Source organism: Typopeltis vanoorti, chromosome 21 (assembly GCF_054136105.1).
Source record: "Typopeltis vanoorti isolate ZY-2024b chromosome 21, IOZ_Tvanoo_1.0, whole genome shotgun sequence".
Taxonomy (NCBI): domain Eukaryota; kingdom Metazoa; phylum Arthropoda; class Arachnida; order Uropygi; family Thelyphonidae; genus Typopeltis; species Typopeltis vanoorti.
In genome coordinates this window covers 48515927-48530937 of record NC_143569.1, presented here as the reverse complement: position 1 = coordinate 48530937, position 15011 = coordinate 48515927, and the positions used below count along the sequence as shown (strand labels likewise).

The 15011-nt window shown below is 37.0% G+C and overlaps 1 protein-coding gene across 1 annotated transcript in view; it reads left to right on the top strand.

Moving 5' to 3' along the window:
• The first annotated feature begins 200 nt into the window (after positions 1 to 200).
• LOC150094835 (mannose-P-dolichol utilization defect 1 protein homolog) overlaps positions 201 to 15011 on the top strand; it is a 358034-nt gene continuing 343223 nt past the window's right edge. The window contains exon 1 of the mRNA XM_090411360.1: positions 201 to 412. Coding sequence (XP_090267486.1) covers positions 325 to 412 — 88 coding nt within the window. The 5' untranslated portion in view covers positions 201 to 324. The remainder of the gene's footprint in view (positions 413 to 15011) is intronic.

Below are 15011 nucleotides of genomic sequence, written 5' to 3'. Positions count from 1 at the left end.
TAACAGATTTGGTTTCCCGAAGATTTTGTTGTGTTAAAAATTTTCACACTTTTAGCTTTGACTCTGTATGAGTTACATGTGAGGGTGCTATAATTGGGCGTATTATAGAAATTGTCCCTAATTATATTTGCAATATCGTCTGCTAGAGAAGACAGTACCGTACTATATCCCGTTTACCTTGAAAATTAAATGCTGTTCATCGCTTTTCCGTACGTGGACTGTGGAACCGGTCTTGTTTAGGGGAGTTGATACACGTGATATCTGATTGTAGAAACACTTCTTACGATTTCTTAATTATACTAAAAGTAATTATTTTCTGTTGCAATGGCAGATTATTTTAAGAAGTTTGCATTATTTTTCTTATCAGAGAAGTGCTTTGATGAATTTTTCGTGAAATTTAATTTTCTGGATGGTAAGTTTCTTCCGACTCTTTTTGGACCAATGAGTGCGGACAATATTACAGGAGATGTTATGTTTTATAAATTTTGAAACATTTCATGATTTGCAAAATGTGAACACAAGAAATGTTACTCTCTGAAAATTTCGAGTTGCTCTGTAAAATTTTGAAGGAGCGAACGGAGGAACTGTTATCTTTTAAAGTCATAGCCTGAATTTAAAAGAAACTGCCATATATACTAATATAAATCAACTACCCGAAATATGGTTTCTATATCTATAAATATATTCCATATTTCTATAAATATGGTTATAAAATTATTATCATATAAATTTCAAGATCACCCCCTCCCTCCATTTGTTGTGGTCAGATGTTAGCATGAACAGCATTATAGGTCCTCCCACACTCCAAATATTTCTGTTACTAATTCAATTAAATCACTGAAACATTAATGTCTCCTAAATGTTTATTTATATATTAATATTAATAAAAAAAAGAATGTTCAGTTAAAAATTGGTCAGGTAATATTAACTGAAAAAACACATTATTCAGTATTATTAAATGGAGCTATTCCAACAGCACAAACTAGTCGTTTTATCATTATTAATATAAAAGCAATAAAATAAAAGAATTTAATCATATTTTTATAATAATTTAGGTGGTGCTTATTCTACACAGTGATAGCATACAACATGCTGTACTTCAATGGCATGTTTAGTTTACAACAATAGAAGGGGGGGGGTATGGAAAGTTCTTATAAACACCTAGAACAAAATTATATTAAAGCAGTTAATATAACCACAAGAAAGAACATACTAGTAGCAGAGTTATGAATGAAACTTATGTTCTTATATCCTCATATGTTCTTTCTTGTGGTTCTTGGTATTTATCAGAACTTTTCAGCCCCCCCCCCCTTGTAATAATGTGTAAAAACATAAAGTTTCATAAAATCAAAAGTATTATGTAAAAGAGCATTGCGAGGTTACAGCCCAGGCCACAATGTCATAGATTGTGGAAACTGAAGTGTAGCAACTATAATCACTCTAGTTGAGAGTTTTATATTACTGATAGAGGTTAGTTATTTTTGATTTTTATGGTGCAAAGGCATCAAAGATCATACTGTACCTGGACACAGGTTGCAGCAGTACATATGGTAAATGGTTAGTAGGACAAACACAAATATCCATACACCTGGCCAGATTTGAACCCACAGCCTCTTGGCTGGAGAGCAGATACACTAACCACAGAATGACAGAGAGGTACTGAGAAAGCAGACAACTTGCACAACATTTACTTGAAAGTGGCGTAAATATATGAAGCACCTGAGGTATGTAGTATTCCACACCATCAAATAAGAGTTAACATCTAGCTTTCAACAAAATTAATTTCACTGAATTTATTTTGTTTATTTTATTTATTTTCATTAATTTCATTTCAGCAAATGAATAATGGCAGATAGACAGGTTGCGTAAATTCCTACATGATTTTTTCATTTGTGCGGGTACCTAAAAATAATAAATTAATGAACAAATTCTTATTATGTAAATAATGGAGAAAAATTTTATTTACATCTTGAAAGAAAAAAAAAATCTCTGCAGCTTAGTAGGTTTTAACATGCCTTTTGTTGGAAAGATATGGATTCAGATCCCATCTAGTAATTGAAGAACCTTTTTAAAATTTTTCAACTAAACGTAAGACACTGGTCTCATAGAGAGGTAGCATGGTTTCTTCACCAAAACAGACCAACCAGCTAGAAAAAACACATGCAATTCACACAACCATAATTCACTGTAAAGATGATATTAACTGTCATATTTGGGGATTAGGTTTCCAAGAAGCGAAGTTAGCCTAACATGTAAGAGGAAAATGAGAAATAGTCATAGAACTACTACACCTTGACACAGTCATCCTTAAGCATGAAAATTTTCCATGATAGCCAGAGAGCTTCCAGCTATCAGAAGAGAGGGAAAAGAAGGGGGGGGGTATATTAAATTTTTGCTTTTGATCTGGTTATTTTTGTTTTGAAAGCAAAAATGTTTAGTTGAAAAGTTGTAATTCAGAAAACAAAACGAGCTGAGAAATTCAAGAGATAAAGTTAATGCTAAATTAAATTAATGTATATATTTTAAATATACAAACATGTGTACATATATAATGTTCTATGGTCTGGTTGGCTGAGTGGTTACTGTACTCGCTTTCCAAACTACACGCTGTGGGTATGGATGTCTTGGAAATTTAAGGTGCATGATGAATTTAATCTCTTAGTTTGAGACCACTGCCCTGTGTTATTGCAGACTGCAGGCTTATAAAAGTTCTGTGTTTGGTCTCTAGAACAAGGTTTTCATATTCTTAATATGAAATAAGATAAAAATACAAAAAATAAATAAAATGTTAAAAAAATTTCTTATCCCGCTTTTAAATAAATTTTGCTGAATATTATATGTTCAAGGTTTCAACATATGTGTGTACAATGCTTGGAAAGAAGTCAACAGACACCATAATGTGAGGGACAAACAGCAATAGTGCCACCTTAATAAGATGTAGGACCTCCTTTCGCTGCAATGACTGCAGCAGTCCTACAGAGCATACTTTCCACAAGCATACAATAACAATCAATGGGAATTTTGGACTGTTCTTCCTGCAGGCACATAATGAGGTCCTAGACTGTTGTGGGGACTAAACATGTTCACTATGGTTGAGATCAGGGCTCTGTGGAAGCCAGTCAAGAGTGGTGACGTTCATGTCCACAAACCATGCAGTTACAGCAGCAGCCTTATGACACAGTGCATTGTCTTGCTTAAAGAGACAATGATCAATTCCATAGAAATGCCAGAAGGTGGGAAACATTGCATTATTCAGAATGTTCAGATACCTCTTGGAGTTCAGTGTTTGTAGCACCACAAACAGAAGTCCAAGGTCAAACCAAGAAAAACAAGACGTACCATCACATTGCCACCTCCAAATTTCATAGTTGGGATTATGCACTCTGCTAAGAGAAGTTCATTGGGCATTTTCCACACCCACACTTCTCCATCTGCTTGGTAGAGGATGTAGTGTGAGTCATCGCTCCATAACACAGATTTCCCATCTTCCATTGTACACGCTCTTTGCACCACTTAAGACGATGCCATGTTGGTTTGGGTAATGTGGGGTTTGCATATTGCAGTCCTACAATGGAAACCCATGTTATGAGCCTTAGTTGTGGAAATGTTTTTGTACTCATTCATGTTGATGCCTGGAACTCTGCATTCAATATGTAGGCTGATAAATGGTGTTGTTTACTTATTATCCATTGTATCACCATACACTGCAGGTAGCACTTACAGTTGACTCCCTGTGCTTTAATCTCAGTATGGTATCACTGATTGTTGATCTGAGATGGCACAGTTTGCCAAACAGATAGACCTGCAATATGGCATCCTATCATAATGCCTCTCTCTCTCTCTCAAACTCCATCAGTTTCCTTCTTGCAGCCATTTCACCCGAACACAGTTGCACTGATTGGGAGCATCCTATTCCTCCAATTTATACTGTCTACACACTTCTCATTACATAGTATGATGCACCTTTCCCATGGAGTGTTCATTGACTTCTTTCCAAGCAGTGTATACTATTATTATTATTAAGCTCCTCCAGGGAGGCCGAGACTCATCGAGGGAGGCCATATACACTACGTACATGAGCTATCATACTTGTTCTTTCTTGAATTCATTTACACTGCTTACACACAACATCCAATGGCAATCCATTCCAATCAAGCACCACTCTATGAGAGAAAAATCTAGATCTCACCCCCTTCTTAATGGCATTTATTCTCATCTTCCAAGGATGCCTTCTTATATATTTAATATATACAGTCATCCCTCGACTTACGTCCGGGTTCCGTTCCAGCAGGCAGGAAGTAAGTCGATACATTAAATCAACAGAGTTATAAAGGTTAGGGACTTAACAGTAATAAGTATACTGTCATTTTAATTTTTAAACCTTATAAAACTGTACTGTGTGTTACTGCCACTATTAAACAGGAGAACAATCACCCAAATCTTCCTCCACAATCACATCTTTATTACCTTCCCTACTGGAAGGACCAGACTGCAGCTCTTCTAGGGTAGCCTTTGTTTTTTTGATGAAAATGTCCTATGTGCTTTACTTATTCCTCTTCTTCTTTTCAATAAATTTGTTCATAGCAAGCAAACGCATCATGTACTTTTGTTTCTATTATTAAGTAGCATTCAACATTGGGGTCCATGTCTTCAGCCATTTTGAGGACATCACTAACTGCAAAGAACACTTCTGCAAGACCCTTCACTGCAAATTGTTTAACTACCTCTTCCTTTTCTCGTTTTTCCTCTTCTGCAACAATTGTTCTTCCAGTTCGACCAATTCTTCGTTGGTCAACTCTTCATGGGAACTTTCTATGAGTTGAATTATGTCGTCATCATTCACTTTGGGATTCAGATTGTTTGCTAGGTCCACTATTACAAACTTCCAAAATCATGCACAAATCTTTCTAATGTCTTTTTCCATATGCCACTTACATTGAGAGGTCACTTTGTCCCAAGCCACAGCAATATTTTTAATAGCATGATAAATATTGAATGTTTTCCAGAATTGCATGAGAGTCTGGTCATTTCCTTCAGTAGCAGAAATGGTTCTGCTACTGGTGCGTGTGAAAAAGTTCTCCATAGATAATAAGCCTTGAACACTGCAAGACCTCCCTGATCCATCGGTTGGATCAATGAAGTAGTGTTTGGAGGAAGAAACTTGACCTTGAACTTGGTGAAGATCACCGCTATAAGACATATAGGACAGATGACCATTATCTAGAATAAAATTTTAAATTCTACATTTTCTTTCATACAATAGCTTTTTATTTCACTCGCATAACAGTTAATTAAGACATCTTCAATGTGTGAGTCATCCACGACTTCTTATTGCTCCCAAAATGAATTGGGAGTATGCTTCCTAATGTTTCTGAAGATTCATAGATTCTCACTGTGCCACAGTGAGAATCCACGAATGGTTTCAGTTTATATCCAGTCACATTACCCGTAAAAGAATCGTAATATGGGCATTAAGAGCTTTGAAACTAGGTATAGATTTTAGCTTTTTGTGGATGAATGTCCGCTCGGTCATTTTTTTCCGAAACAAGGATGTCTCATTCATATTAAATATTTGCTGTGGCAAATAATTCTCCTCCATAATAATTTTATCCAATTTTTCCACAAACTCCTTGGCAGCCTTCTCAGCACTTGCAGATTCCCATACATTTTCACATTATGCAGTGCAAAACGCTGCTTTAATCTCATGAACCAACCGGAAGAAGCTTTGAATTCGTAGTTGTAATCGGGTCCTGCTTTCTCCTTCAACATCTTGAAGAGACTTAGTGCCTTAGCAGTTATGGTCACAGTGCTAAGGGGTATGCTCTTTTGGTTCAGGTCCTCTATCCATGATGCAAGTAGCTTTACCATATTATTATTATTACGGGCGACTCCAGGGAGTCCTTAGACTCATCGAGGGAGGCCTAAACATTATGTCCACACAACTATATGACATTCTCACAGTATCTATCCTACCTTGCCTTGAACTCACTCACCATCACAGCACCCACAACAGACTCTGGCAGCTTATTCCACTTATTTATCACTCTAAAAGTAAAGAACCGAGCTCTAACCCCCTGCTAACCACACTCTTGCCCAGTTTCCATAGGTGTCCCCTAGTTCTCCCACAACCAGTCCTGATCTCAAAAATATCCTCTGAATTAATCCTATAGAAACCCTTTAGCAATTTGAATGTCTCAATCATATCTCCCCTTTTCTGCCTATCAACTAATTTCTGCAACCCACAAATCTTCAACCTGTTCTCATAAGGTTCATTCCATAGACCTGCTATCATCTTGGTCACTCGCCTCTGGATCCTCTCCACCTCCTCCCCATCAAGAAGAAACCTATGTGACCAAATCTGGGCACAGTAGTTGAGATGAGGTCTTATCAAAGCTCGTTACAGAGGTACAATAACTTGCTTGTCTCTGCTCATCAAAGTATTTTTCAACAACCAAGTGAGTTGATGAGCTGATTTAGCCACTTTTGCAATGTGCCCCCTAAACTTCATCTCCCTATCCACCAACACTCCCAAGTCCCTGGCCTCATCAATCTCTTGGAGTACAGTTCCACCAATGTGGTATACTGCTGCTAATCTTTTCACCCCAAAATGCATAACCTTACATTTTGTCACATTAAATTACTGATGGGACCTTGTCGTTGCTTCGTCGTTATCGTCGATTTAATGGAAGCAGATCCTTTCACAGCCTCTACGATTTTATCCTTATTTTTCAAAGTGGTAGTCACTGTAGAATGAGACCATCCGAAGTTTCAAGGTCAATTGCTCACCTCTTTTTCTGTGATTCTTCATTAGGTTTTTTGATTGTGCGTGTAGTGGCCATATTGCACAAAACATCACAAAATAACTAACGATAAATACCCAAAGAACCCATTTTTCAAACATAAAATCAACATACGAACTGTTGAAGACACGTGCCGACTGTCCAGGGAGATTGCCGCTGAAAGTGCTGTTGCCACTATGCATGCTTTACCTTATGCTCACTTGCATCTTGTTCAAAAGTATAGCCGAAAATGTTATTTATTCCCTTATGAGATCACGGACGTATCTTCGAAAGAACATAACTCGAACGGACGTAAGTTGAAGGATGACTGTATATTAACCAAATTATAAACCTGTGGAAAACAACAATAAAACAAGGTATCCATTAACAAGAGAATGTTATCAATACAATGCTGTATGCCAATGATTAGATTATTTTACAAGATAATCATTGAAGGTGATCTTCAAAACTCACTTTTGCGTAATTATAAAAATAAAATAATGGTGACCGCTTTCAGGGATTAAATTATTACCTTCTAGGTCACTGTTTCTCTGTGTTCTTCAGACCCTCAGGAGTTTGCAAATTGTGTATGAGAATTTTTTAGGTGTCTTAAAAAATTTTTTATTTTTATTAAAATATAATTTTTCATATCCTAGATACCAAAAAACGTCCTAATGCAAAGATTGGAAGCTTAAATTATTTTTATTTATTATTATTATTGTATGGGTGTCTCCATGGAGTTTGATGACTCATCACGGGAGACTCAAACTATACACACAATCTATCATACCTCTCCTTGAACTCACAACTGACTCTGACAACCCGTTCCACTCATTCACAACTCTCCAAGCAAAACATCTAGTCCTCACACCCCCTACTAACCACACCTTTATTCAACTTCCAGGGATGACTCCTTGTTCTGGTCCCTCTAGCCAAGTGTTGAAACATTTCCCTTGCATCAATCCTATAAAATCCTTTAAGCAACTTAAATGTGTCTATCATATTCCCTCTTTTTCACCTATTAACCAACTTCTGCAATCCACAGGCCCTCGATTTATTCCTCCTAGGGCACATTCCACAGACCACTCACCATCTTGGTCACTTGCTCAGAATCTTCTCTACTCACTAACCCCTCCAAGAAATCAGAAATCCAGGAGACCAGACTTGAGCATAGTAATCCAGGTGTAGATATATCAAGGCCCTATAAAGAGGAATAACAACTTCCTTATCTCTGCTTGTTAATGTGTTCTTTAATGTTCAAGTTCTTCAAATTCAATAGCCAAGAAATCTTATGGGATACCTTAGCAATATGTCCTCTAAACTTTAACTCTGTCTACCACTACCTCTAAATCTCTAGCTTCATATGTTTCATGGAGTTCAGTTCCATAAACGTGGTGCACAGCTCATAATCTTTTTATCCCCAAATGTATAATTTTACATTTCTCCATCACATTAAACCACACATTAAACTGATACCCATTGTTCTTTACCTATACTGACAGCCTATTTAAATTGTTCTGCAAGCTCTCCACATTGCCTTGATTAACTATTACTTACCTAATTTTGCATCATCAGCAGACAACTGAATATTTCCTTTCAGGTTATATCCTATATCATTTATGTACAAATTAAACAGCAGTGGCCCCTGCACTGAATCTTGCAGCACACTGCTAGTCACCTGTTTTTTTGCCTTGATTCTGCCCCTCCATCAGTGGCGTAGCTGTGGGGGGGGGGGGGGAGCAGTCCACCGGAGCGCACTTTTTGGGGGGGTTTCACGTGAGACAGAATTTTATTTGTCGATGATTCGTTTATTTATGTTAATTAGTAATTTTTATTACTTAATTAATAATTAGTTTTTAACAACTATACTTACAACTAAAATAAATAAAATATAAATATAACAAAACCATTCCATTTCCCTATCATACTATAATTCAAATTCTTAAAAATAAAACAATAAAATGAATGGCACAGCAATTGCTTTATTGGTTATTACTTAAACCATCGTGACTGCATCTCAGCAGCAGCAGGCACTGCACAGTCAGTACACATTTGCGAAAACATATTTTTTTTTTTTCTTCTTCTAATTTTGCGTATAACTAAGACAATCGACAGGATTTTAGGGCCCCAGTAATAATAATATTTTTGTGGTTCCCTATTATATTAGGGTTTTTGCTTAACCCTTTCGATGCATTTATGCAGTGTATAAAAATTAACAAGCATGATTCTGTTTTTATCCTAAAAAATGCGAAAATGCCTGATTCATCATTAGTTTTATTTTAATCTGTTACACATTTATATCATTTGGGTTGTTATTGAAACTGTTGAAAAAATATTTATTGTATTCTTTATGTATGGTTAGTCTAGAGCAGGGGTGGACAACCCTTGGCATGTGTGCCAAACGTGGCACGCAACCCAGGGCTCACCTTAAAAAATAATTAAATAAATAAATACATTTCAAACATCTTCGCTGACTTGTATATTTTAATTTATTGGAAGGTGGGATTCGCCACCTTCCAAACCACGATATTAGATTGGATGTAGTCTGTGTTCTCACAAAAGCAAAACCTCCAAAAACCAACATATCCATTAGTGAATACAAGTCACTACAAGAATTGAAGAAAAACAAAGAAATAGTTATCACCAAAGCGGATAAGGGGAACGCTACTGTGGTACTCAATCTTAATGACTACACAGGTAAGCTTAAGGCTTTACTATTAGATCGAGCCACTTACCTCCCTATTGAATACAATCCCACCAACTCCTTAAGAAGGTTCACTTCTTGGCCTGTATAGATTACCAAAAGACTAAAACCATATAACTCTAGACCCCCCCCCCGCATATATGGGCTCCCAAAAATACATAAAGAAAATGTGCCATTATGTCCCATAGCGGATGGCATTGATTCCCCCACTTACAAACTAGCCAAGCATTTAGCCAAAGCGCTTTCACACTATACTGGCAACACACCATCACACATAAAAAACTCAGCCCACTTCAAAGCCAATATAGAAAACCTTACACTCCAACATAATGACATAATGGTCAGTTTTGACGTCTCCTCCTTATTCACGAATGTCCCCCTCAAAGAAACCTTGGAGCTAATCTAAGCTAAATTTCCTCCCAATATCTCAGCCCTCTTTCAGTTTACAATGAACTCAAGCTATTTCGTTTGGCAGGAAAAATTCTACAAACATAGAAGGGACAGCCATGGGTTCACCACTTTCCCCACCCTTGGCCAACTTCTTTACGGAGACTTTTGAAGAGAAAGCCTTAAACTCAGCCCCACAAAAACCTACCATATGGCTTCGCTACGTTGATGATGTGTACGCTATTTGTCCACATTGCCCGGATTCACTCCTCTCCTTCCTAACACTTAAACAACCAACACCCTAGAATCAAGTTCACCCTGGAAAAAGAGGAAAACAATAACCTCCCCTTCCTAGACACACTAGTCACCCGCCAACCTGATGGAACCTTGGTTTTCTCAGTTTATAGAAAACCCACTCATACAGGCAGATACATTCACCAACAATCCTATCACCCCCCCCCCCTCACAACAATATGGAGTTATTAAGACACTATTCAACAGGGCAAAAATAATCTGTTCAAATGATCAAGCCCTAACCACAAAACTAAATCACATCCTTAACACTTTCTCAGCCAATGGCTACCCCTCCCCAAAAAGGAATCCAAAAAATACTTAAACCAGTTATCCACAACCCACCTTCCCCCCCCCCCCTCCTTCACAAAAAAAAGATTACTCTAAATCCATCACCATTCCCTACATCCGAGGCACCTCAGAAAAAATCAACAAAATCTTAAAAAAACATGACTTGACCACTTGTTACAGACCATATAGAAAATTGGAATCCCTTATCCGCTCCACTAAAGACCAACCACTTCCCCTAGACCTACCTGGTGTATACCAGGTCCCTTGCAGCTGTAAATTGTCCTACTTTGGCCAAACAGGCAGGACAGCAAATATCAGAATCTCAGAACACAAGGATTACATCCGAAGATGGAAGAAAGCCACAGTAATACACTGCAGCAAGTTCAAATATGAAAGACTATTCATGGAATCAGCCTCAGCCCTTAGGAACATGCCAAACCTCAACAAATTTGGATGCATGAGACTGCCCCAAATTTGGAAACATTTATCAGAAGAACTTCAGCCCAAAGGCCAAGAACTACCAATATAGCCTGGCAGGGGGCACCATCAGGACTTTAGGAAAACAGTAACTTCCTAGCTTCTGTTCTCATTTGCTGTTATGTAGTACTTGCGTGCACTTGTCTTTGTATTAAGTTCCCAAGAAGATGGCAACGTGACGTTTGCCGAAATATCGGAAAGTATATATTAAAGTTTATTTAATTTATATTTCTAGTGTACGATGTCAATTCCTTAATTATTAGTTATCATTAACATGATTCATTAGTTAGTGCCATTTTTATCCCAGTTGTCTCTAATTGCGCTATTTGTTGAGAAATATATTACACAGACTGCAAATGTCTCTGTACTTTATTCAGTGATACAATAAAACGACCTGTGTTTACTTGTATCTGTAGTCACTATTGGCTACTGGGGGAGTGCATGTGGTTTACCATGGGAAGCGAGTTACTATCACCCTGAATTGTGTTTAAACTTTTTTTTTTCCTCTGTGAGGTATACACGAAAATTTTCAATTTCTTTTTTCATAAAGTAAAATCAGGGGTGCAAGTTATATGTGAGGGTGAGTTATATTCGAGTAAATACTGTAAGTTATTTTTAAAGCTATGTGAAATGTTTTATCGATATTCAGGATTATGAAGTGTTATCTGCACATGATTAGATTACATGCATACCCTTCTCTTTCATTTGCATGTGTGTGTGTAGGTCGGCTTATAATTGTAGTACTTTTTGGCTTGCTTAAACTTGGTTGGTTTATGCAGAGAGTGATTGTGATGAGATTTTTCCGAGTCCAAATTATAATTTTTATCAGTAATTATATATCTCTGTCCACATTTTTACACCCCATAATCCAATTTTCATTAAAGTTGAAAGCTGTATGAAGAAAGCAATTATGTAATTGCTTTCTTATATATATATATATATATATATATATATATATATTTATTCATTTGCTTCCTGCTCTTTACAGATTGAGAAGAATGTCTCAACCACCAGCAAAGAAACATAGACATTCAAATGAAAAGGAAACGACAATATACTGGACTGAAAAATTTGGCATGATTAAGAAATATAATAAAGCATTATGCATTTTATGTTCCGAATCAGTTGTTTGTAAAACTTCTTCTGTAAAGAGACATGTTGAAACTGTTCATCAGAAATTAAGCAATAAAAGTGAGCAAGAACAAAGAGAATTAATTTCTCGTGAACTGAGCAAGACAAAAAAAAAGTCCATATGATACTTTGATGAAATTTATTTCAAGTAGGCCTAGTTCTTGTTAGCTGCTACTTGCTGCTAGTTTTGCGGTTTCAAAAGTTATTGCCCAACATGTAAAACCACTCAGTGATGAGTATATTAAATAAGCATGGCTAGAATGTGCTCCTTTCCTTTTTGACAATCTTTCAGAAAAGGTAAAAATTATTCTATGCATTAAAGATTTGTCTGTGACTAGAAAAACAGTTAAGGATGGGATATTTAAGTTGGAAAGGAATCCAGCAGAACAATTGACAGTCAAACTAGAGCAGATGGGGTTGGATATTAGATTAGTGCATTGGATTGGAGACTGACTGTCTAATAGGTATCAACAAGTTGTGTATGGGGGTGCGATATCCAGGAAAAGGAAAGTCACTAGTGGAGTACCTCAGGGGTCTGTTTTAGGGCCATTACTGTTTAACTTGTATATTAATGATATTGGCAAAGATTTGGATGGAAATATTCAGTTGTTTGCAGATGATGCAAAGTTGGGACGAACCATAAAGAATAGTGAAGATGTTGTGGCCTTACAAGAAGACTTGAATAAATTGAGTGATTGGGCATGGAAATGGGGATGCGAGTTCAATGTTGCAAAATGTAAGGTTTTAAAATTTGGAAAATAAAGATGGGGTGCAGAATTTATGCTTGGTGAGAATATATTGTTGGAGGTAGAGAAAATAAGAGATTTGGGGGTGATAGTGGATAAGGATCTAAAATTTAGGGGACACATCGCCAAAATTGTGAAGACAACACAAAGGCTTCTGGGAATGATGCAGAGGACACTGACATGTAGAAGTAGGGAGATTCTTGTTCCGTTGTATAAGGCTTTGATTAGGCCACACACAAACTATTGTGCACAGATTTGGTCACCGGGTTTCCAGAAGGATGGAGAGATGTTGGAAAGGGTCCAAAGGCAGCTGACTAAATTAGTTTCTAACCTCTGGAATGTCGCGTATGAGAAAAGATTGAGCAGATGTAATTTGCAGAGTCTGGTGGACAGCAGGAAGAGGGGAAGATATGATAGAGACCTACAAGTTGGTAAGGGGTTGTTATAGGTTCAATGGCGGAAAAGTTCTACAGAGAATAGTGAGAGATCAGGGGTCATCCCTGGAAACTGTATAAAGAGGGTGTGAGTAGGGGAGTGAGAGGCAGGTTTTTTCGTGCAGAGTTGTGAATGATTGGGATGCCTTGCCTGAGAGTGTGGTGTCTGCAAGGAATTTGAGTGTGTTTAAGACATGGCATGATGAGATGTGCATGTGATAAAAGGACCTCCCAGATGAGTCTTTGACTCCATAAGGTCTTGGGGTAATAATAATAATAATTAACAAAAGATTTAGCTTCATGTAAGTTCTTTTCTATTTGTGTTAATGAGAGCACAACATTACACCAGCCTAGCTGATGTAATCTTTGCTCGATTTTGTAGGGATGACGAAGTATGTGAAGAGAGGATTAACTTTGTAATACTATCTGAGCGTATCAATGGGGTTGAAATATGTAAAGCAGTTATGAACGAATTATCTATTCGCCAAATTGATATTTCAAAAGTAGTATCTGTTACAACAGATGGTGTGCACAGCATGATTGGTAAAGAAGCAGGATTTGTAAATCTGCTTGCAAAACATGTTGGTCATTCATTGATAGGTTTTCATTGCATCATACATGAGGAGAATTTATTGCAAAAGCTGGTCTAAAGGAACTTCAAGAAGTGATGCAAACAGTACCCAAGGTTGTTAATTACATTTCTGCACCTGCTTTGAATAAAAGACAATTTCAGAATGTATTGAATGAGGTGGATTCGGTGTACAAAGGACTAATAATGCACAAAAATGTTCGTTGGCTTAGTCGAGGTGTTGTTCTGAAACGATTTGTTGAATGCCAGGATGAGACAAATTTCTTTATGACTAATCAACAAATGTCTAATAAAGAATTGTATGACATCATGTGGATTTGTAAACTTAATTTATATTAATATTAATAAATTTATTAATAATAAAATTAATTTCCCTATCCGTCTTTTTGACTTTTTATTTTGTAGTATTTTTGGTGTGTATTGAGAAGGGTGGCAAAAGCTCTCACTATGCCACTGCCCTCCATACACCACTTTTTGATGTCAGTCTAGCAGCCACCCTCCTATCCACATAACCAGTATCATAACCATCCTCATTTGTTCTAATTTATGTAACAGAGTTCCATGTGTTATTCTGTCAGATGCTTTTGTGAAATCCAGCAGAATCATCATGTAACCATTTCCTTTATCCAACTCAGCTGTTACTCTGTTATAAAAAGTTAGTAAATAAATTGCTACAGTATGATCTACCTTCACGAAGCCATGTTGCCCCTCATACAGTATCATATCTTTATCCACTCATTCTTGAATTCTCTTTTTGGCCAATTTTTCCATTACTTTTACTACCATGTCTGAGATACTGATTAATCTATAATTTGCTACTGCAGTCTTAGAATCTCCCTTATGCAAGGGAATTATTTTATCCTCTTCCCACTCCCTTTGAACGCTACCAGAGCCGAGACTTAAAAAGCCTAGTCAGAGGCATTGCATATTCTCACAAAACCTCAGCTGATATCCCATCTAATCCCATAGCTGTATTTACATTGAGATTCTGCAATATCCTAAGAACCTCCAATCCACCTCTGTTCCCACATTAGTGTCTGTGACATATGTTAAAGCAGTAACCTCACTTGGATGATATACCCTTCCAAAGTGGTCACTTAGTAACTCACCTATTTTATCTACTTCTGTTACCTCATGACCATCATCATCATTCATTAAGGTTAATCTTTCATCGTCATTCTT